The following is a 22,994-nucleotide window of genomic DNA, read 5'->3' as shown; positions in this document are numbered from 1 at the left end:
GAGTGCGGATTTTGTTAACGCGTCAACTTCTGATTGCAGAAATATCTAACAACAAGATGTAAACCCACGCCATACTTTCACTGTACCTGCCGTCTCGCCAGCTTCGAGCAATAAAGCGAGAATCGCCAACGAGGATCGAAAACGCGCTAAGTGTGGCAAAGAGCGTATAGCTCGCCCTTGGCGGCGGGCAAAGGGAGAGCCTTTCAATGCTCGCCGTAAAGAGCCGCCTCTCGCTCCAGGGTGACACACGAACCACAGTATTCGCTGCTCTACAGAGATCTGACGGTACGGAGTTATGTGGGGAAGTTTCACGCTTGACGACTCGCGTGTTGGCCTCATCAGCTTCAGCGAGTTTGTGCGGAGAACCCACCTCTGAGCGACGATGAGTCCGAGGGTTTGTGGGCTGTCATGCTCGAGCCTGACAAATGGCGGGACGTGCAATGTAGGAGGACGGGGCAGCGGAGTGGAAGAAATCTTGAATTTGGATCTGCAATGTTTACTCGCGACGAGGCGGCCCGGGGTGAATTTCTAATCCAAGTGCGTCAACCCGCGGCCAATAGCGTTTAGACTCGGGCACTGCAGCCGCAAGCCACGTCGAAGGCTGCCGATTGGGAAACAACGTGGAATGTCGCCTCCGATCCCAGCTTCGCAACAACCGAGAAAACCGTGACAGCGGCGCAGGAATCCGCGCAACTCCGCCGGCGAAATAATGCGGAAACGAAGATGCCGAATGCAAAGAATAGTTGTAAAAATGAAGAGTCAGACCAATGGTAATAAAAATATTTTAAAAATACAGATCGAACACATTGTCGGGAACAAGAACCATATGCGATGCATTATGCAAGTTGCTGGCTATCCAGCTTCGTTGGGTGTCGCGCAAAGCATTCCAGGTGGAACAACGTGTTTATGTATTGCGAGCAGTTGTGTGGATTATGCGAGTCTGTGTGACCATGGCCGCAATATGGCACCGATGACAGTGACGACGATCGCATGACGGTGGTGACGGCCTTATTTATACTCCGATCTTTCGACGTGACCTTACGGCATGCCTATTCCTGGACACTACACATGGAAGTAAGCGAAAGAAACAGGGATTATGAAGTTGTCTGCTACGAAGTGTTTTATGTTAATGATTTATGTTAAAATGATTAAACCATTTGAACTCCGGCAACGAAACGTTAAGACCTGTTCGACCTCCATTGAATATTAAGGTGGTATATAGAGTTTCGCACAATTTCTACGTAGTGTTAGCTGCCACGCGGAAATAACTGGGGATAGTGAACCGATCCAAAAAGCGGAATAGTCTTGCACAACATCTCAAAGTGTTGTCTGCTGCGACGGAAGAATGCGAGAAACTGACACGTGATGGAAGGACCAGACGACTAATACAGCCAGCCGGGAAGTTCGCTTCAGCACGAGAGAAGTGTAGACAGCCACAATATGGTTAGTGGGCGCTGCGGAACCAGTTGCGCACGCCACCTATAGAATTTTTTTTTTCATGGGCGGCGCCATATTACGCAGGCAGTGGGGTCATTTATTAGCACTCTGATTTCACCGCCATGCAGACTTCGCAAAAGTGCGCTGTATTGTATGCCAGGTATACGCTCGGCGGCAGTTGCTTTGGGGTTTCCGCGGCCTACTTAAGGCTCACTCACACTAGGCCGATCCGACACCGATTTCGGTGTTCCAACTATCGGCCGCAGGGTCTTTTCTTTCATGTCGGCGCCTCTGTCACACTGTACACTGTCACACTGTAGTGTACCTTTCCCCCTCTCGCGAAATACATTTCTGGCTACACGACTGACGTAGATCGAGGACGACAGCGTACCGCCTTCGTGATCAACGCAGGTCGAACTGGTTTTAAAGTTTTTTGGCGGAGCACAAACTGCACCGTCGTTTGAACATAAACCACTTAACATAGACGCGGGCACGTAGCACTGTATTAACACTTAGTCGCAGCTGATGCCATAATTTTGCTTACGCCCATACAGTACCTATGTAGGTCCGAGGAACACGCGTGCCGTGAATTCACGTGGAGAGGCCACAGCATAAATTATTGCCATCGCCGTCGTTCGGTCGTCGTCACTGTCGTCCTCGTCATATCGCTGCTGTCGTCACACAGACGTTCGCGTCATTCTCACAGCTGCTCGCCTTACAAAAGCACGTTGTTCCACCTTGTTCTACACAGCCAGAAACCTGCTAAATTCTTCGGATATGATCGATTCCCACAGTGAGGGAGAACTGTATAATATTTCAATATTTTAATGCGAAAAGCATTCTTGACATACTCAGGCAAGATTTTCTTTTTTTTTCTCCTCATTATACAGCTATTCAGCTGTCCTAGCAGATATATGGGCCGGTACCGGAATAGTGCAGTCGAAAAATGTGGGTCGTTCGCCTTGGCGTGTCCGAAAGGGTACATGTACGTGCTTCAACAAATATCTTTGCCTCCCACTTGAATCACTGTATCGGTGCCACTATGATGCGCGGAATTCCAGGTGGCGTCAACGGAAGGAGCAGTGTGTCCCGCACGAAGCGCCTCATAAATTGAGTACGTGCCTCATAAGTTGCAATTTTCGACTAATCGCATACTTGGATAGCCATCGTATATGAAACCTTCCCGAAATTTATGTATTGTTAGTCTGACTCAGTTTCGATCTATTCTTTCCATTTTTAGACATTCGTTCTTACATTTTTTTCGCTCTTTAGAACAGTCCTTTATTTTGGACATATACCCATGCCACCAGACTTCTGTCCGCTCAAGTGGGTCTGTGCCATAGTTCCCGACATGCACCATGATCAGCTCGAGCACGCAGCACGCAGCTCCTCGTTCCATGTGACACGCGCAGCATCTGCCAGGCTTCTGCATCGTCTCCTGAGGTCCTAGTCTGCGGCCGTACGAGTGTAACGAGCCGAGTGTGACGTCACCCAATGCAGTTGCGCGGACTCCTGCGGCGCTTACACGACGCTCCTGCCTGCGGCCAAGTTTGCATCGGGGCCGCCACACTGCGCTTTTTCCCGATGAGCGGCTTTGCCCATCGCTTGTGGCTGCACTACCAGAATCTAAACATGGTTGGCCGCGGGTCGACGCACACGGCTGAGCAAGTCGCCACGTGCCACCTCACCGAGGAAGACGGCGCAGTCTTCATTCAAGGCTTCCTGCAAGTGCACGCGCAGTCCGTAAACGATGGGCGACGTGTCGGGCCACTTCCGCTCTCTCGGAGCTTCCACCTCGCACAACTTTTCAGGCTCCAGCACGAAAGCCCACATGCGTCCGGACCCTTCGCCGTTCAGAGGTGGGTTTTCCGTGCACCCACAGCACAGTTGATGAAGCTAAGACAGTTGATGAAGCTAACACGCCAGTCGACAAGCGCCAAGCTTGCCCACATAACTATGTACAACACTGCAGTTCAACGTAGGGCAGCGAATACTGTGGTTCGCGTCATTCATCCTGGGGCGACAAGCGGCTCTTTACGATGAACAGAGAGAGGCTCTCCCTTTGTCCGTCGCTGATTCTTCCGTGTGCAACAGGATTATAAGCGGCGCACGAAGGGCGAGCTACACGCTCTTTGTGACACTTAGCCGATTCTCGATCCTCATCGGCGGTTTTCGCTTCATTGCACGAAACTGGCAAGGCGCTGCCCAGTGAGCGTATGGCATTGGTGTACGGCTTGTTATCAGATATCTGTATAGTCCGAGTCAGTGCGTTTACATCACCGGCGCAGATAATGTGTGATATTCTATACAGTCGAACTTCTTAGCGCATCGTGTCAGTGGCGGTGCACCGTTATTTCCATGTATTGCAACGATTCGCACGACCTTCGCTGAGGACCGAGCAAGTGAGAGAGCGATGGTGCGAGATAAAAAAAAAAAGTGCACTGTCTGCCTTTCTCACTTTATCTCCTCCCTTTGAGATGAAGCAGATGGTGTGTGCATTCATTCCTTCGCGTTGACTTGCACCTTTTAAATCGTACAGCTCTCTGTGGCTCCGTCACCCGTTTTCCTGGTCGGTTGTGTGTGGTTGGTAGACCAAGGCCGGTGGTCGGGAATTGCTCGACGAAGGTTGGAGACAAGGCGCCGACGCGAAGGACGCCCCTGCTTGCGTTGTGGGGCGCGTTCACAGGCGAACGCCAACTGCGGTGGCTCTTTGAGGCACTGCGGGGAATTAATGATTGCTTCATTTATTTCAGTCAATTAGGGAATGCACCCTAGTGAAACGTTACAGAAATGTAGCTTGAGGACATCTGGGGCCCAGAGTATAATTACAGATATATGGTATACCGGGGTAGCACGCATACACAATTTATGCCAGCAGGCAATGGCGAAATAACATTTCAGAAGGACAAGATGTTATATGAAAGACTGGGGAATGAAACATCAACTAAAACAGCAAGAACGCAAACTAGTTATCTATGAGCAAACAGTATTATTTGTTCCTTTTAATAAAATATAACCTAAACGAAGCGAAGCTATAAACTTCATCATACACATCATAGAACGGTCATACATATTTAGCGTACTAGGCAATAGATATTCTAAGCTCCGTTCACCGTAGTTTGTTCTGACACACGAAAATAACCATTGATTTGTCTCGTACAAATGCATTGATGTATGCGTGCCGTTTTAGAGCGAGCCTTAAGATGTTAGGTACACTTGGCAGACAAAATTCGAGAGAATATAATAACCTGTATGCAAAAAGAATGTCCAGACAAAGAATATTTTATTGAATAAAAAGTTAAGTTCTGTAACTGCCACCAGCTATAAGTCTTATTGGTCCTTTTTTTTTTCACAGCTAGAAGCATATAATGCTGCTTTTAGATGTGGTCCCCCATACCAAGGGTGTATTCTGTAACTGTCCACCTATAGTGGACACGTTAATTTCGTCTGGTGTTGGAAGTGGTGATTGGGTGGGGGCGCCTGTCTCCTTCTGTCTCCCCAGCCCATCCTATCAGGGCTTCAGCAGCATACGAAATGGACATGTGCAGTGGGTGGTCATTTAAAAAACAATAATAATAAACACGGTATAGTAATTGAGATCACGTTGGAATATCGCAAGGCATATGATGAGTTTAAGCTAAGGCTGAAATCCATAGCGGCGTTTTGACCAGAAACCTACAGCAAGTGAGGGCTTTGAGCTACCACACTGACCCTACCGAACTCGGGACGAAGCTTCTATTTAAGGCCTACAAAGAAGATTGCCATGCGCACTTCAGTGACGATTAAGCAATCAGTGTTTTCAAGAAATAAAATGCTGAAAAATAGCACAATCGCAATAAAATAATCGTATCAACAGCGGCTTTTAGTGTCAGTTAGGGGGGGGGGGGAAGCAAGTTTGTTTAGAATTCAAACTTTATTATTTTTTTATTATGTCGAGTGAGGTAACTGAGAGCCAGCTTTTACAACGTGTCAGTTTGGCTTCGCACGGAGTGCTTTGCATCAATGCAGAACGTCCGCGCGCGCTCTGAAACAAGACCGAGGTTAATTAGCGAACGAGCCCGGCCCGGTGTCCGCAGCGTCAAAACCGAGCCCGCGCCGGGCCCACCCAAAAACATCTTAACCAGGCCTGGCCCGTGCTTTCGGGTCGGCCCGGGCCCGTGCAGTTCTCTAGGCTGTACCGCAGTGCCTATGAACAACGTCCCATGCACCACATTATGTGCGTCTCAAAGCCGTGCGGCGTTGAACTCGCCCTGCAACTCGGTTCGCGCGAGAGCACAGCCCTTGAGAAAGTTCGACCGCGGCCGAGAAAGCCACGGAACGCTACTTGCCCGAAAAGGTTACGGATACTTACAAATACGGCAAGCGAGAAAGGAGGAGATAAAATTTATACGATAAGACAAAGGACAATGTCTGGCGATTTGACACCCTAGCAGGCAGCCCGAACATAAATGCACAAAGGGGCAAATATTCTCAACAGGATGTGGCATGTGTCTACTGCAAGAGAAGACTAAACCCATTTTAACATGGCAATGTCAAGATGCAATGTGCAGCTGCAACTGCAATGCAAAGCGCAGCCAGAGCAGTAGGGAATGTCGGCATTGAACAAGCGCAGGTGTTGAAAGCTTACGGGAACATTACCTGGTCAGCAGTCCGAATAAGCAAGACACGTTTAGAGTATTCGTAGGAAACAAAATCAAGAGAACAAATGCCGGCGTTCTTACAGGCACAGGTAACCTTACAATATCAGAAAAAGCTCGGCAAAATATCAGACTGCAGTAGATATACTAAACTTTATAATATGATTAGCTCAAGCAAGCTATGTCACCGTTGATCACCGCGCCGTTTGAAAGGGGATGCCAATAACATTATCGATAAGTGAGTGCTTCTTGCAGTGAATGTAAATGTTGGCGCGTAACATCCTAGGGCGGAAAACGTAACTTCCATGAATGATGGTGCATATGGCCTCTAGAAACCACCACAAGCTGTTAAATGCCGTGGAGGAAGACCTCATTCATAAATGATAGCTCATCGCAGTTTAATGGGCCCATAGTCAGGCCCCGTGTATAAGAAGGGTAGTGGTTTGTGATAGTTGGTTAGAATTCATGATCGATGTTATTTGCGCACCACTTGGATCGAGGACTGGGGAACGACAGACAAAACCGCTTGTCTCTGTCGTTCCCTAGTCTTCGTTCCAAGTGGTGTGCAAATAACATCGATCGTGACCCGTATAAGACTTTGGTTATACACCAGATTTCGCAGACTGCCGTGCAAGGAGCGTTAAAATATACCAAAACATTGTGAGTAAAGGTTAGTGCTAGCCTTGATATAACCAAATGATATGTCAGGCGTAAATCAATAGTGCGAGCAAGCGACTACATTTTACGCAGCAGACACTCTCTCCCTTTACCTCGTTCACAGCCCCCACAAGGCAACATTAGCGGCTTCTTATGGGAGGGCACCAGCTCACCCCTGTAGTTCAAGAGGAAAGTGTGTAATCATTGTATTCTACCGGTGCTAACATATGGGGCAGAAACTTTCGAGTTTAAGACAGAAGCACGAGACCAAGTTGAGGACTGCGCCGACAGAGCGATGGAAGGAAAAATGTTAGGCGTAACGTTAAGAAACAAAGAAAGGGGCGTGGATCAGAGAGCAAACGGGGATAGCCGACATTCCAGATGACATAAAGAGAAAGAGAGGGATCTGCGCAGGCCATGTAATGCGTAGGGTATATAACCAGTGGACCATTAGAGTTAAAGAATGGGTACCAAAGAACGGGAGCACACTCGAGGACGGCAGAAAACTAGGTGGGGTGATGAAATTAGGAAATTTGCAGGCGCATGCAGGGGGTGGGGGGGGGGGGCGAATCAGCTAGCGCAAGAGTGGGGTAGTAGAAGATCGCACGGAGAGGCCTGCGTCCTGCAGTCGACATAAAAATGGCTGCTGTTGCCTGTTGCTGCTGCTGATGATGATGGGAGGACAGCCATTTTGGTTGGTATGCAGTCCGCCATGTTATAGGCAAGTGACCTTTGTCCGTGGCCGCGATATTGGCATGGCATCCGCGCGTGCTCAAATTCTTCTTTTTCTTCTTTTCTGTCGTTTGTCTTTTTTACGGTCGGCTCGGAATTCTTCGGTTGTCATCATACTGTGCGCTTTCAGACTCGCCGCCGCCTTCGCGCGGAGTTTCGATCGAGCACGCACTTTCTTTTGTGCGTTATTTTTCTATTGAGTGCAAGCGCCGAGGTGATGGCGGCCCTTTCTGTCGCAGTGTCCCGACCCTGCAGCCCCGCTTCCCTGCTCGACGCTGGAGGACCACACGCAGCCGCGCGGCCATGCGCACCACGTGCTTCGTCGGGGAGCTGCAGCGGCCGAGCCTCGGTGACGCGGCCGCCCACAATGCACAGCGAGGCGAGGAGAACGCGCTGTCGTGGCACGGCCGCGCTTGTTTGTCTCGGTGATGTCGCCTTTCTGTGCCGTCACTTCTGGCGGCTCAAGTTCGTGCGCTTTCTTCACGATTGTATTACATTTTTGATTAAATAAGGATTTCGTTGTCTGTGGTGGTTGCGTCTACGCCTGGCCACTCTCGTTGAGCGACACGAGGTGGTTCTAAGCTGAAGCCAAGGGCGTTTTATCCCATCTCGGCCGCCTTGATAGGTTAGGGACAGTAAAGAGCGATAACTTTACATATTCACTTGGCACAACTTCAAGGTTTTACGAATGCTTGCAACACTCGTACTCCTGAATGCAGGAATATAGGCTGTTGCCGCACAAACAATGGTAAACAGACGCTTCGGTACCGGCTTTCCGCACGGCTAAATTATTTCTTCCGTAGCCATGGCATGGGTAAGTTTTTAAAACACTTACACGTATATTCTTATGAATGATGGTTTCAACCCCGCTTCGAGCTTTATTGTTCGTCCTTGCACTGCCTTATTAGAATGCGTCTTGCTAGTACATCGCTAGGATGTGTATACTACTATGTCGCGCAACTTCGCAATTAGTCCTTGACTTCCGACTTCCTTCATTTTGCCTTCGTAAGTTAGTGGCACTAATGATCAAAGCGGTTGTACGTTCTCTCAGTTTAAGTAATGCGTATACACGATACGATTTTGGAATCATATGTGCAGTGTCATTATTTCTGTGATTAATTTATCACGCCAGTTGTCCGTTTGTTATTTTATGCCCTCATACGTACGTGCATTATTGGTTATTGTATGCCTGTCCTAAGCATCTGTTTAAATGTCATGCTGTTCGTTGCTGCCAAAGAAGGGTGCGGCCGCCTCTCGGTAGTTTTCATGGGGCTGCTCTCTCCTAGAGAAAATTTCAGGTGAATTGAGCTGAAATGAATGAGAAGAGTCTCTCAAAAATGATGAGGACTCGGCACTGAGTGTGTTGTCAGGCTGCCACATGTATGCAGCTCGATGGCTCACTACATGGCACGGACTGACGTTAGTTCTATAGCACTCCAAATTGAAATTAGGTGCATCTTTTTCTTATTTCGCCTGCTATCCCAATTCGCGCAAACATGCGCATATCCCCACCTTTCTATCCTCGCGTTAAGATAACATTCCGCCGTTCTTTAGGAAAGCCGAATTCTTCGCTGTAGCTTTCTTTTTATCGCAATCTAAGAGTACAGACAAATATTCGATTGGCAGTTTTATTTACAGGCTACAGACCCGGACAATTAAGCGCTGCCCTGCTTGGCATGCATCTAGGAACGATAATACGCCTATCGCGAATTTGCTTTTCCATTGCTTTTTCACGCTCGGCGCTAAGATATACAGGGCATGTACTAGCTAACATTAGCCAAGGTTTAAAAGAATGCAGGAGCGCTGTAGGAGGACGCTACAAATGCATGTTGTTCGCTATTGTGTCGAACAAGCCTTGTGTTCTTCTTAACAGCATGATTATCCAAGCCAAATTAACATTGCAAGTATAAACTTTAACACAAACTTCCATTGAGAGGTACAGCCTTCTAGGGAACATCTAATTCTGCATTTTCTAACTTACGATTTGTTATGTAATCTCTTTCTGCATCCAAAAGAAAGCCCGCGAAATATGAAAAAAATAAAATAAAACACGAGGCATGACCGTTTGCTCCCCGCGGTTTCAGTTCTCCACATATGAAGGCATTTAACACTTGAGCTTGATCAATTAAACAAGTATTTTTTTATTTAGACAGTAGGTTTTGGCCAATCAATGATAACAGCCAAAAAGTAGGCAGTTCGAGCAAGGTGACTGCTAGCTAAACAGCGTTGGCCATGTGGACCGCATGCTGTTGCAATTATCATTCGTGGATGCTGGCTCCAATATGACCGAAAAAATCTGGTTCAGTAAACAATATGAGCCCTTCTAGCGAAAATGATTAAGAGGAAGTTTTAGCTCGGGCCCAACACCAACGCGGCCCTTTCAAATACATGCAAAACGCAAAAACATTATTGTGAGAGAACCCCTGCACCGATTTTAATAAAATGTGTTTCATTTGAGAGAGAAAGTTAAGTTCTAGTGACTGTTGGAAGCGGAATTTCGATTTAGGGCTTGAATTTTGTTGAAAAAAATTTCAAATATTCGACCGTTAGAAAAAAATAGAAGCACGAAGTTTACAAATTCATAGCTCTGCATCAAGAACAGATATCGCGGTTCTGTAAACGGCATCCATTAGATCACTCAAAGCGGACAAATTCTATATGTAATTTTACATCTTACGGGAATTTGTTACGTTGTTTACAGGGGTTGTGCAAAAGCTGTATTTGCAAATTACAAAAGTTTTGAGATTCATGTGCAACATATAAATTTTGTCCGCTTCAGATACCCTATTAGATTAAATTCACAGAATTGTATTATCACATTTCGTTGCTGAATTACTGAGTTGTAAACTTGATAGTGTCGTTTTCTGAAAATTTTCGATTTTTGTGAATTTTTAATAAAAAGTTACGACGTAAATCAAAAATTCAAAACTAGCAGTCACTAGATTTTAAGGTTTTCATTTAAGTGCAACAAATCTTGTCAAATTTGGTGCAGTTGTTGCCGAGAAAAACGGATTCTCCTTTTACATGTATTTCGATAGGAGCTCCCGAGCTAAAGCTTCCTCTTAAGCCTGATCATGTCAACGTCACTATTTTGGATCTAAAAATAATCATGTGGTTGCCTGTGTAACACTCATGCACACATACACAAACATTAAGACGCGCGCGCACGCTAAGTGCATGAAATTACGAAACGCTCGCAGAGTCCAAAATATTGCTATTTCGCATCAATAACAAATACCCCGTATAAACGGGAAACATTGTTATGCGGGAACATTTTATGGTCTCAAAATGTTGGCAATTTTGTTCTTCTGGAACACTTTGCCCTAGGACAGCTTAATAGCTCAGTTGATAGGTTCTGCTATAATTATTTTTTTCAATATTGCCGTTCCTCTCCGAGTACATGAGTGTTACCTTAATGTCGCCGTTATCGCGTGCCTGTGTTGAAGACAACGACGACGGTTAAGAAAAAACAGAGACGTCGTTGTGCGAAGCTACATTTGCGGTTACGAGAGTGCCAAGAGAGGTATACGATAGCTGTAGGAAGAACACACGCTGAACGCACAGCCCCGACGCCATTGCAGATCACAACCTCACGCTTCTCTTTTTACCTCGTAAATACATGTCCTCCTTGTGTGGTACACGCGATAGAAAATCCTCCTGTATAAATTATGCAGAATTACGACGATTGCTCCAATGCATAGACTTTAAGAAAGTATTTGATTTGTGTGATGTTCACACTCAATGTGAAAATTTTATTCAATGCATCTGCAATGCCATTAAGTAATCTACAAGGGTATATGTGCGCCACAATTACGAGCGACCAGTGTGTCCTTGGATAAACAACACTATACTGGAAACATTAAAGCAGAAAGACTCTTTTTACCGTAAATGGAAACGCGACAAATCAAATTCGTATTACAGGGAGAGCTTTAAATACTTTAGAAATATCTCAGTTATTATGATTAGAAAATCGAAAAAGCAATACTACACTAACCTTACTAAGAACGAGAGTGGTAATACGAAAAGGATATGAGAAATCGTAAAAGAAGTTATAAGAAAAAGCAAAACGCAGACCATTCAACCTGATAAACCATCGACACAAGTGGCTCATGATTTTAACTATTATTTTGCTAATGTAGGAACGAATTTGGCTAACCAGATTTTATCTTGTAATCCCGTACCTGCCCTACCTAGAATAGTCGACAACGACTTTCAGCTAGAAGAAATAACTCATGATGAACTCATATCAACGATAAATCAACTGCATCTAAAGAAAGCGGCTGGTCATGATGGTATATCCACTAGGATTTTAAAAGACAATATCGACATTCTCTGCAGTCCCATACGCAAAGTATTCAATCTAGCGTTAGCTTCCAGCTCGTATCCAGATATATTAAAAACAGCCAAATTCGTTCCCGTATACAAATGCGGAGATTCGAACCAACCAGAGAATTATAGGCCAATTTCTGTTCTGAGTGTGACAAACACTGTTTTTGAAAAACTTATTTCCAAGAGATTGAAGCAATTTCTAACTGAAAACAATGTAATTTGTCCCCAGCAGCATGGTTTTGTTCCCTCCAGATCGACATCAACAGCAGTCCTAACACTTTCGCAATTAATAAATTCTGCACTTCATCATAATAAAATAATTGTAGCAATATTTTTGGATGTAAAGAAGGATTTTGATACCGTTTCTCACTCTATACTACTGCAAAAAATTGAATGTTATGGTGTCACAAAGGACTCCCTAAAATTTTTTTCCAGCTATTTATCCTCACGGAAACAAATGGTAGTAATGGGTGATTATTATTCTACATACAGCACAGTAACCAGCGGAGTCCCACAAGGTTCAGTGCTCGGTCCTGTGTTATTCTCATCGTACATTAATGACCGCCCTAATGCCCTAATGTACGCAAATGACACAGCTTTATTATTCACAGGAGACACACTTTCTGCACTGCAAACGCATGTGACGTCCGAGGTATCAGCCATTTCTTCATGGTTCTTAGAAAACAAATTGACTTTAAATAGCAATAAGACAAAATATGTAGTTTTTCGATCGAGGAGAAACAATGTTGACACCAGTCAAATAAATATCACGTTAAATGAAAGCCCTATCCAAGAAGTTGATTCGTTTAAATATCTGGGCGTCAAATTTACCAGCATATACATTGGGAAGCACATATTCATAGTTTATGCAAGAAGGTCGCATATGGTTGTTACTCCCAAATTAAAGCGAAGCATTATATGTATATGCATTATGTATATTGTATAACGTAATTCAGCATCCGAATGACCAGGCTCTTCTAAATTCATCTCTATCTAAAATAGATCATTGGTGTTCTGAGTGGCAAATGAAGGTAAATCACAAGAAAACCGTATCGATGACAATAACAAGAAAACGGATTCCCCTACACTACCAATATTCCATAAATGGCCGCAGTATTTCTTCAGTAGAGAGTTATAAATACTTGGGTGTCATGATCACGCCTGATCTCAGGTGGAACACGCATATCAACTACATACAAAAAAAGGCCATGCAGAAACTTGGGTATCTGAAACCTTCCCTACGTCAGTCGACAGAAGAAATAAAGTTACTGGCATATAAAACATTTATTAGGCCGATTCTTGAATATGCTTCCGTCTTATGGGACCCATTTACTGAATTAAATATAAGTAAACTCGAAAGTGTTCAAAGGAAATCAATAAGATTCGCCTATAATTCATATAGCTTGCACACATCGCCGACTCAGCTGCTAGAAAAAGCTAATTTAGAAACACTTCAACTAAGACGCCATCGTGATAGGTTGAAATATATGTATTTATATATCATGATAATTTGCGTATCAATAAGGAACTGTACATTCAACAGGTGACTCGTCGTTCCACACGAGCAGTGATGCCCGTCGCCTGAGTACGAGGATCACGTGCGAGTAAAAGACGAAGACGAAGCGCCCTTCTCCGTTCGGCGCTGCGCGAGACGCTGCACGAGAGCAACCAGCCAACCGAGCGAGCACCTCGGAGACGATGGCCCCTTCAGCCACTCTGAAGTTCTTCAGGCGTTCGCGGATGCCAAGGCACCCTCACGCAAGACGTCAACGGCGCGTTGATGGGGTCCGCCGTCCGGTTTCACTTTCCATCCGACATCGTGCTGGCGGGGCTGCGCAGCGGGCTTCGACCGACCCGTCATCCCTCCGGCTGCCTGGGCGCCAGAAGGACTGCAGCAGGTCTCCTCGCCACGTCTTCCAGCGCAAGTGCCGATATGACGCCATGTCGGGTTGCGCTGTGGGGACAGCAGCAGCACCTGGCAACTGCAGCATCGTACCGTGCGTCTGCCTCCGGCACGAAAGGCTACGCTCCTGCAGAGCCCTGGCAAGTGATGTTTATTAATTCGCTGTGAGTGTATGTAGCTGCCCTGCCATCAATATTATTTCATACACGCAGATAGCACGCTACGCCACGGGATATCTTCATACTGAGTATAAGATGGGCCGTGCTGCCTTTCCGTCCTTTATCAGTCTGGATTGAAAAGCTCCTCACAATATTTATCAGTAAGAATGGAACGGTCTCTCCTGTATTTTTCTTTATTCATTTTAATTCTAACGTTGGAGCCTTAGCGTAGGTAATTGTAAGCACGTTCTATAGATATTTACAAATATTAAACCACAAGAAACATATAATCGAAGAAGTGCCTCTGTGTGCACCCTTGTATCCATCTTTTGTGCGTATATTTTGTCCACGCTGTGGCCGTGGTTCTACGTTTTTAATAAAGACTGAATAATGGTAGAAACTAAAATTTGATGAGGTAATAAGCAGTCATGGGAGCCTTGCAGTAGCCATCCTGTCGCTCTCTAGAGGTCGAGGTCATGTGTTAGGTCCCAGACGAGGAGGGGGGGGCAAAGGTGGATTCGGAGATGGATTCGGAGATGGAAAGATGGATTCGGAATAACCCCCGGTGATAAAATTATTGCCAGAGTAGTGCGACCCATCATTGAATTGCATTTCCGACACCTAACTCCCGCCCAACACACGCAAAAAAAAAATGACCTGGCGCCCTATAACGTAAACTATTCCAATATGTTTCTATTACAATCTTCTGACGTCAAGTTTGCGCAACCGCCGACGCAAGCATCACGCGGTGACCCGCAGCGCTGCCCGAACAGCCCAGTCAAACACTCCTACTTTTCTTTGCTTTCGAAATGAATACCATTGCCTAAGTTGAAGTGTTTCACTTGTAATTGGCTGGCAGGAGGCGAGGAGCACGCTCAAGTGGACAGCGCTTCGATGAAACCGAGCCACCGCGCTGAAAGAAATAACCAGATGAAGAGGGTGGTGTCGGCGTCTGCGATTGGTCCGCTTTCTCTTGCTTAGCTTGTGGTGGCTGGTCGAAAATCGCGGCGTCGTGCAACTGAAGGTTAAGAATGCCACTCAAACGAATCCTCAACAAAGAAGAGCTGGAATAGTGGGATCGTAAACGTGCCGAAAGTGCTCAAAAAGGTTACACGGCCACGCAAGCAGTTTATTATACGCGAAAAAACCATGCTTTCTGGCAGGTGCGAGTAGCCAGTGCCTGAAGGATCGGCAGCAGCCATATTTTACTCCTTCGGGAACGATGCAGGCTGCGGCTATTCAGAAGAAAATTCAGTTTTGTTCGGCATATTAATGCATCTTTAACGCGTAGACGTCACTTTGACGCGGTGAGTTCTTGCGGTTTTGTGACGCCGCGTGACAAGCAGGTGAAGAAGGTGCAGCCTGAACACTTTTGACGAATAGCCGAGTGCTAATGGCGAAAAGCCGTCGAATCGGATGTTACAATTTTTCGTTTGTTCGGTCAAATCACGCATACTCAGTGCGTACACGTCATATCAGATGGGGAGCAATCGCGGTTTTCGTGAAGTCGCGTGACAGACAGGTGAAGCGGGGGTGGTCTAAAAAAGTGCTTGACCGATAGCGGAGGGCTGATTTCAAAATTGGATTAGAAAAGTTTCGGATAATTTTACGTTATAGCGCCCCTGGTAGCTAACTGAATCATTTCGATGAACGACAAAATAATTTTGTGTAAATGGCTTTTTCGTTGTGTAGTTGCGCAAACGGACCAAATACAGAAGGCGACTTTATGCTGCAGGCGGGGCTACGCAGCGTGCATCGGCCAAGCTGTTTCCGCTCCGGCTGCCCAGGCGCCACAAAGACAGCAGCAGGTCTTCTGGCCACGTCTGCCAGCGCAAGTGCCACCATGACGCCCATGTCGGGCTTCACTCTGGGATCAGCAGGAGCAGCAGGTGGCAACTCCAGCATCCTGCCGTGCTTCTGGCTCCGGCACGAAAGTCCCTGCCCCTGCCGAATGATGGCAAGTTGTGTTTCGGCATTCGCCATCAGTGGTAATAGCTGTGCTGCCGTCAAGATGATTTGATTGGCGCCGATAGCACTGTGCGTCACGTGATATTTCTATATTGAATTTACAGAGTAGTGGTCTCTTTAGGGCGCTCTCGGGATGCATTCGGCTGGTCGAAACCAGGCGTTCTGGTCTATTCAGAGTGCCGCGCTCTAGCAGATAGCGTTAGGAGGCAGTGCTGTATGCCTTGAACCTGAGAGCGCGACCGAGATCCGAAAGAACCTCCATCAAGCGGCTACTCTGATGGCTTTGTCAGCAGCTAGCACGTTCGGCTGGGGCAGTATTTCTACGGCTCCAATCACGAGAGCGTTCCGCATCGCTGTAAACCGACTTGGAGTGTCGTAGGAACCACCAGAGTGTGCCATAATGGGCACCGTGTTGGCCTAATTTCCTTAAACTATTTGGATTAAAAGGCCTCATCAGGGACAATATAGAGGCATTTCAAGCGTTCAAGTATATTTTTAGAATTTGGTGCTTTCGTTAGACAATATTCATCATGTTTTTTTTTTATTATGGCGTTTTACATGGCAGAACCACGACCTGATTATGACGCACGCCGTAGTGTGGGACTCCGGAATAATTTTCATCTCCTGGTGGTCTTTAACGTGCAGCTAAGCCTAACTGTTCGGGTTTTTTCGCGTTTCGCACCCATCTCAACGTGCCCTCGGGATTCGTTCCCGCGATCTCCTGCTTTGCAGCGCAATACCATAGCCACTAAGCAACCACGGCGCGTTACAGAGAGTCTATATAAGTCATTCTCACTGTTCGACAAACAAACCTTAAATCAAAAAGTACCTGCTTGTCCAGTCAATAATATACGCCTTCTTTACATATGTTTCTTCCATTGAGTGAACGCCGGTCTGAACGATAAGAAAAAAAAATAATTCTAGCAGCTTTGTCTTCGTGGACAACTATTTTTGGCGCGAAAGCGAAGGCTACGGATCCAAATCGCGACTTTTGCACCGCTGCAGGAAGTAGCCCCGCAGTACTGCTGACGTATTCTTATGTTCAAAAACAGTCTTGTTCTTTCAACGCATAAAATAGGAACAATGCGTAAAACTCAACAGTAAGCGACTGATATTTTACTGTTTTCGTTAGTTTACCCTGTTTGAAGAGCCCATTTGGGCGTCGGACAAAGTCAAGATGGTAAACGCAAAATTGCGGCGGCGTCTTCTTGTCTGTGTTCGTCGCCTAAGGAGTTCCTAAATAATTCTTACGTATAAGTACGAAGAGAAATATTCTGTAAAGGTTATTTATTTATTTATTTATTTATTCAATAACACCACTGAATGCCCTGCGGAAAAGGGTATTAGAATTGGGGGAGGGGGGCACACGAACATACGGTCATAACAATTTCTAAAGACTACAACAAACACGCCTAAATACGCGACTAAATACGCAGACACGACTATGTGTAGTAAAATCACAGTTTGGATGAAACCAAATTAACAGTATATTAGCAGAAATTCGAATATTGAAGCACCTAGAACTGAGAATACATAAAAGGCAATCAAAGAGGATAATTCGAAAACAAAATCTACCGGATGTCAAAGGTACCGAAGGAACACAACATAGAAAATAACTCATTGAAAAAGAAAAGAAAAAAACTTTCACATTGCACAGAGACATCACATTATGACATACGTACGCAGGATTTGTTGAAAGTTGCCGGGGTGAACTTCAGTAGACAATGTCTGATGGTAGGTTATTCTCGCGAAGTATGAATCTGGGTATATAAATGACTGAGCGCAAAGATCTTAGTGATACACACCGGGCTTTGACTTAGAGAGGCTGATCTCGGCGAGAGAAAATGACAGAGCGTGAGTGAAAGAAACCATCAATGCAAACACTCGTGATGGTGCAGTTTATGAAAGAGCGATAGGCGCGCGTGTTTGCGGCGTAGTGATAGCGGATGCAATTCGGCACGATTCTTTAAACATGCAGAACTAGTGCGGGGGATAATCTGTAAAGATAAAGCAAGCAGCACGGCTTACAAGGATTCAAGGTTACGCACGATAGAGTCCTGGTTCGGATCCCAGGTGGCGCATGCATATTCGACTTTGAGGTATCACTATGCAGTGTATATATCCTAGATCTTTTTTTAAAGTGTAAATGCGCTTGCTTTAGTCTGGGTTTTATTATATCTAATTTGCGGGTAACAGATGCAAGTGTAACGTTGATGTGATGACGAACATATTGGATCCCATTGCAAAGTGACTCCTCAACAATCTTATTATGAAGAGAGTATGACGTTGCAATACGAGACGAGGAGTGTGAAAAGGACATGCACTTAGCTTTAGCATAATTTAAGGTCATTTACCGGTCTGAACACCATGTACTCAATGCGTTTAGGTGTGGTTGGCAGGCTTCACGGTTAGAGTGAGTAGAAATATTACGGAAAATGGCTGAATCATCGGCGAACCGTCTTATTCGAGACGACATGCAGTCAGGCAAGTCAATAATACACACTTAAAAAGCAAAGCACAAAGCACACTCCCTTGAGGAACGCTGGACGCAACTGGAATAAAGGAGGAGTTGGGTGTTCATGGTGCAGGTGTTCTTGTTCAAATTGGATTATTTCGCTAGGAACTATTTTCTTGCCGTCGCCCGACTGCCCCGGAGATGATAATTTCATACCTGCCTCTGTAGAGCGCTTCGAGTCAGTGTGGGCAATGTTAGTGGATTTGTCACACAATACAAGTGCCACGCAAGGATTACAAAGGGCTTGTTTTCTGCTCTCACGGTGCCAGGACCAGTGGCCACGCTGTGCTTCGGCGAAGCTGCAGAAACTGCTGGACGCCTGAGAATCGCACGCAGCAGCATAACTGGCATCACGCAGGAGGCAATGTATGGTATGTGCACATCGGCCATTGGCAACGTTCTACTGCGAATCGAACGTTAGAACTAACTTATCCATTATTTGGCGTGTGAGTGTTTCAGCAGAATTTAATGACATTTTACGATTAACATTTGCAAAACAAGATGGACAATGTTGCACGTTTATCGAATTGTTTTAGCAAGACTTGCTATTTCCTTAGGCCGCGGTAAGGGTTTGGAAACGACTGCTTGCGAGCCAGAGATTCTTCAGTGCAGGAATACATTGGCAACAAGGGTCGTAAGACAGAGGGAGAATCGTTGAAAAAATGTATTGTAGGGTTTTACGTGCGAAAACCACGATCTGATGATGGTGCACGACGTAGGTGGGGACTCCCTAAATTTGGACCAGCTGGGGTTCTTTAACGTGCACCCAAATATAAGTACGCCGGTGTTTTAGCATTTCGTGCTTAGCAGCCCAATACCATAGACACTAAGTAACAATGGGGGGCGCGGGAGAATCGTTGTCAACTGCTAGAACGACATGTTGCTCGTTAACGGCTATGCGCGCATGCCCGGTTACCTGCATGCGGAAAAAGCGCTGACTTTGCTCGGCCCAATTTCGTTGCAATTGGCCCGCGCGCTTCGAAACTCGTCACCGTCCTGGAGCGAGATTGTAATCCAACGAACACTAGTTTTTATATTTTTTTACTAAATGTGAGACCCACAGGGGTGATTGGTTAACATTTGACTCTCGCAGTGTCCCGACCTGCCGGCGGGCTGCCCTTCGGCGACGCTGCGGTGGCTGCTCGATGCCGGAGAATCGCACGCAGCAGCACCGCCGCGAGCAGCGCGCAGTTCGCCACGTGCATCGCATGCTGCAGCTGCTGCGCCTCCAGCGATCCAGTGTTGCCGAACGGGGTCACGTGGGCTACTGGTTCCGCAGAAAGAGTCCACGCGCGTGGCCAGGAAATTTATGTTCACGCTTTTGCTTTCGTGATCTGTCACTTTTTGTTCTACTACTTCTTTAATGTATTAATAAATACGGTTTTGATTGTCTATTCGCGTGACGGCTATGCTAAAACCCTGTCGTTATGCGAGAAGAGATGATTTCAAGCTGTGCCGAAGTCTGTCCTGTTCTATACCCTTAGTATCACCAATCGCAAAAAAGGAGTACAACTACTGAAATGATTACAGTGTGCTTCGCGGTCGTGTACGTGTACCGCGATGTTCTGGTAGTCTTCTGCTTAAATGCATGAAACGGTGTTAAGAAAGTAAAAGCAAGAGCAACACAGCAGTTCTAGCGCAACTTTCGCGGTGGATATCTCGAAAACGGTGCCACTCTTAGGATTCGATCAAAATGAATATGCCTTGCAAAAGTGCCGGCGACCATTCTTAAACTAAATATGTGCCGCATAAAGCAGTCCGTTAAAACTTCGTTAGACATTTATTTGGTAATAAGTCATTTAGGGAATTTGATTTCTCGCGCAGATATCAGCCTCTTCCATTATTCCAGTTGAAGGATTGGAATTGCGTTACAATGACGCAGGCAACTTTAAAAATTTTACATACTCTATTGTCTAAAATATAAACCTGCCATAACGCCCCAAAGCCCATGCAGTTCTTAAGTGAGTCCATTAGGGTTCCGCACTTTTGACATGCGTACCCAGAATTGACTGGCATATATAACGAGGCCTGCTTTTCATTTGCGCTTCTGCGTTCTGTACATGTCATTGTGTGAATGCTGTATTATGCTTCAGCTCGGATGTGTCATAAAAAAAACAGCGTTGTGGGGTACGTTGCGTTTTATATGAAATCGATGAAACGCTTATATATGTGGGAAGCGCGGACCAGTTATTATGCGATTAATCATTATAAAGATTAGCAATGCTTGTTGTGTCTGAAGGTGTAAATTGAAAGTGTCACAATAAGTGATGCCCGAAGATTTCACCCCTTGTGTTCCGCATGCATCAATCAAAGCTGCTGCAGCACGGGAGGAACGGGGGGGGGGGGGGGGGGCGTCATTTCAGCTTCACTATGATGAGCTGCATATGGGTAATCATATCATGAGAAGCGAACAAACAATAACATCAAGGAAAACATAGGGGAAATTACTTGTACTCACTAACCGAATTAAATAAATAATCGATTATTGGAAATAAATGTGGCTGAAAAACAATGTACCGAAGGTGGGGAACCATCCCAGTCAGTCAGTCAAGAACTTTATTGAAGTCCTGAGGAGTTTCAATCCGTTCGAGAACCCACGCGGGGAACTCCTCCGGCAGAAACCGTAGGCGACACCCAAGTCGGGACGGGAACGTGGTGACGCTCCGCCAGTTCTTGGGCCCTCTGGACGGCCTTGAGTTGGAGTTTGAGGTCCGGGCTTTTGAGGGCTTCTTCCCATTCGGGTTCACTGGAGAGAGGGCCCTTTGGTAACGCGGTACATTGCCATAGCATGTGCGAGAGTGAGCAATAAAGTTCTGGGCAGTCTGGGCAATTTGCCGGGATTTCTGAGTTATAGTGACTTAGAAGGCCTCGTGACGGATACGAGTCCGTTTGTAGCATTCGAAACGCGGCCGCCTGGGCGCGTTCGAGTTTGGCGTGTGGGAGCGGGAATTTGGTTCTGCCTTTCCGATAGTGGGAGGTGATCTCTTGGTAGGTGAGCAGCGGGTCATTAAACTGAATGTCCAGCCCCTCGTAGGCCGTGGGACCGTCGCGGCGGGCAAGTTTTCGCGCACGGTCGTGGGCCGTTTCATTGAGGTTAGCTTTTTGCGGGTGAATGTCTTTCCCCATGTGAGCGGGGAACCAGGAGAGGCACCGTTTGCTCTCTTTTGAGCTCGCTAGTAGTATACGCGCTGCTTCTTTAGATACGTTGCCGCATTCGTAGGCCCGAATTGCGGCACGCGAGTCCGTGAAGACAGGAATGTGGGGTCTGCCATGGCGATGGCTACGGCTATTTGTTCCGCTTTAGCGCTGGTGCTCGTTTTAACCGATGCGGATGATCGTAGCGTTCCGTTGCCGTCCACGACCGCTATTGCGAAAGTGGATGTGCTGCCGTACTGGGCCGCGTCCACAAATGCGGTGGCTTCACGATCCCCGTCGATGCGGTCGAGAATCGCGCGGGCGCGGGCCCGGCGCCTACCCACGTTGTGTTGTGGGTGGACGTTTCTGGGAAACGGTGAGACTTTGTATTTGTCTCTAATTTCGCTCGGTAGGGTAACCGCGTGCTCGAGATAGGGAGACGGGGAGACATTGGCGTCATTTAGGATTAGCCTACCGGCTTTGGACGAGGATAGGCGGAGTATTTGCGCCATAGTCTGAGCCTCGATCACTTCGTCGATGTTGTTGTGCATACCTAGCTGGTCAACCTTTGCTGTACTTGCTCTTTGTGGAATTCCCAAGACCTGTTTGATGCTTTTGCGCATGAGTGTGTTTAGCTTCGTCTTTTCTAGTTTCGTCCAGTTGTGGGCAGAGGCGACGTAATTAATGTGACTCATAAGGAACGCGTGGTATACGCGCAGAAGGTTATCTTCGCGGAGACCCTTCCTGCGCCCCGAGACTCTGTGGATGAGTCTGATCATGTTTTCGGTTTTGGCAGTTAAGTGTTTGATCGTGTGTCCGTGGCATCCGGTGGATTCGATTAGGAGCCCAAGAATGCGTATGTGGTTGACTCGCGGAATCTGTTGTCCGTCTCTTGTGTGTAGTGCGAGCGGAAGTTCGTCTAGAGGTGTTAGGTGGCGGACTCCTTGGCAAGACTTGCGAAATAGTAATAGTTCCGATTTCTTTGAGGATAGTTTCATTCCTGTGTTTAGAAGGTACTCTTCCGTGGCATCAAGGGCAGACTGTAATGCCTGCTCCATGTCTCCCAGGGAGCCTCCCGGGCTCCAGATGGTAATGTCATCTGCGTACAGTGCGCAGTTTACGTTTGGGATGTGTCGTAGTTTGTCTGCAAGTCCCTTCATCACTATATTCAATAGTAATGGAGAGATGACTGAGCCTTGTGGTGTTCCGACGGAGCCCAGCGCGTAGGGGTCCGACTTAAGGTGCGAGACTCGCAGTCGGGCTTCTCTGTCTTTTAGGAAGGAGCGTACGTACTCCTGAAATCTCTGGCCGAGGCCGAGGCCTGCCACAGACTCCAGTACGAAGCGATGCGAGACGGTATCGAATGCTTTCGTGAGATCGAGGGCGAGGATGCCTCGAACGTCTCTTGTTTTAACGTCGAAGATCTGTCTCTTTAGGAGTAACATCACGTCTTGGGTGGATAGGTGGGGTCGAAACCCTACCATGTTGTGCGGTAGGAGTTCGTGTTCTTCAATGTAGCGTGA

The 22,994-nt window shown here is 46.5% G+C and overlaps 1 protein-coding gene and 1 long non-coding RNA gene across 2 annotated transcripts; both read left to right on the top strand.

Moving 5' to 3' along the window:
- Positions 1-1,948: 1,948 nt before the first annotated feature.
- Positions 1,949-7,987, top strand: LOC139051294 (uncharacterized). Its single transcript, XR_011509317.1, has 2 exons — positions 1,949-3,296; positions 7,703-7,987. It is a non-coding gene; the product is annotated as an uncharacterized lncRNA (long non-coding RNA).
- A 217-nt stretch (positions 7,988-8,204) lies between these two features.
- On the top strand, positions 8,205-19,730 carry LOC139051280 (uncharacterized). The gene is made up of 5 exons (XM_070528282.1): positions 8,205-8,277; positions 13,336-13,835; positions 15,589-15,810; positions 18,606-18,707; positions 19,430-19,730. Exons 2-4 carry the CDS (start codon positions 13,491-13,493, stop codon positions 18,657-18,659), a joined length of 621 nt encoding a protein of 206 aa, XP_070384383.1. The 5' UTR covers positions 8,205-8,277; positions 13,336-13,490; the 3' UTR covers positions 18,660-18,707; positions 19,430-19,730.
- Positions 19,731-22,994: the final 3,264 nt, after the last annotated feature.

Source organism: Dermacentor albipictus, unplaced genomic scaffold (genome assembly GCF_038994185.2).
Source record: "Dermacentor albipictus isolate Rhodes 1998 colony unplaced genomic scaffold, USDA_Dalb.pri_finalv2 scaffold_11, whole genome shotgun sequence".
NCBI classification, from domain to species: Eukaryota; Metazoa; Arthropoda; class Arachnida; order Ixodida; family Ixodidae; genus Dermacentor; species Dermacentor albipictus.
Note: the sequence above shows the minus strand (reverse complement) of the source record. Positions and strands in the feature narration are given on the sequence as shown.

What these genes read in the sequence shown, in the direction of transcription:
- LOC139051280 (XM_070528282.1), top strand. Translation starts at nt 13,491, where the DNA reads ATGGCCCCTTCAGCCACTCTGAAGTTCTTCAGGCGTTCGCGGATGCCA. An exon ending in TACGCTCCTGCAGAGCCCTG is followed by an intron (nt 13,836 to 15,588) that starts GCAAGTGATGTT and finishes TTTATGCTGCAG; the next exon opens with GCGGGGCTACGCAGCGTGCA. An exon ending in CCTGCCCCTGCCGAATGATG is followed by an intron (nt 15,811 to 18,605) that starts GCAAGTTGTGTT and finishes TCACGGTGCCAG; the next exon opens with GACCAGTGGCCACGCTGTGC.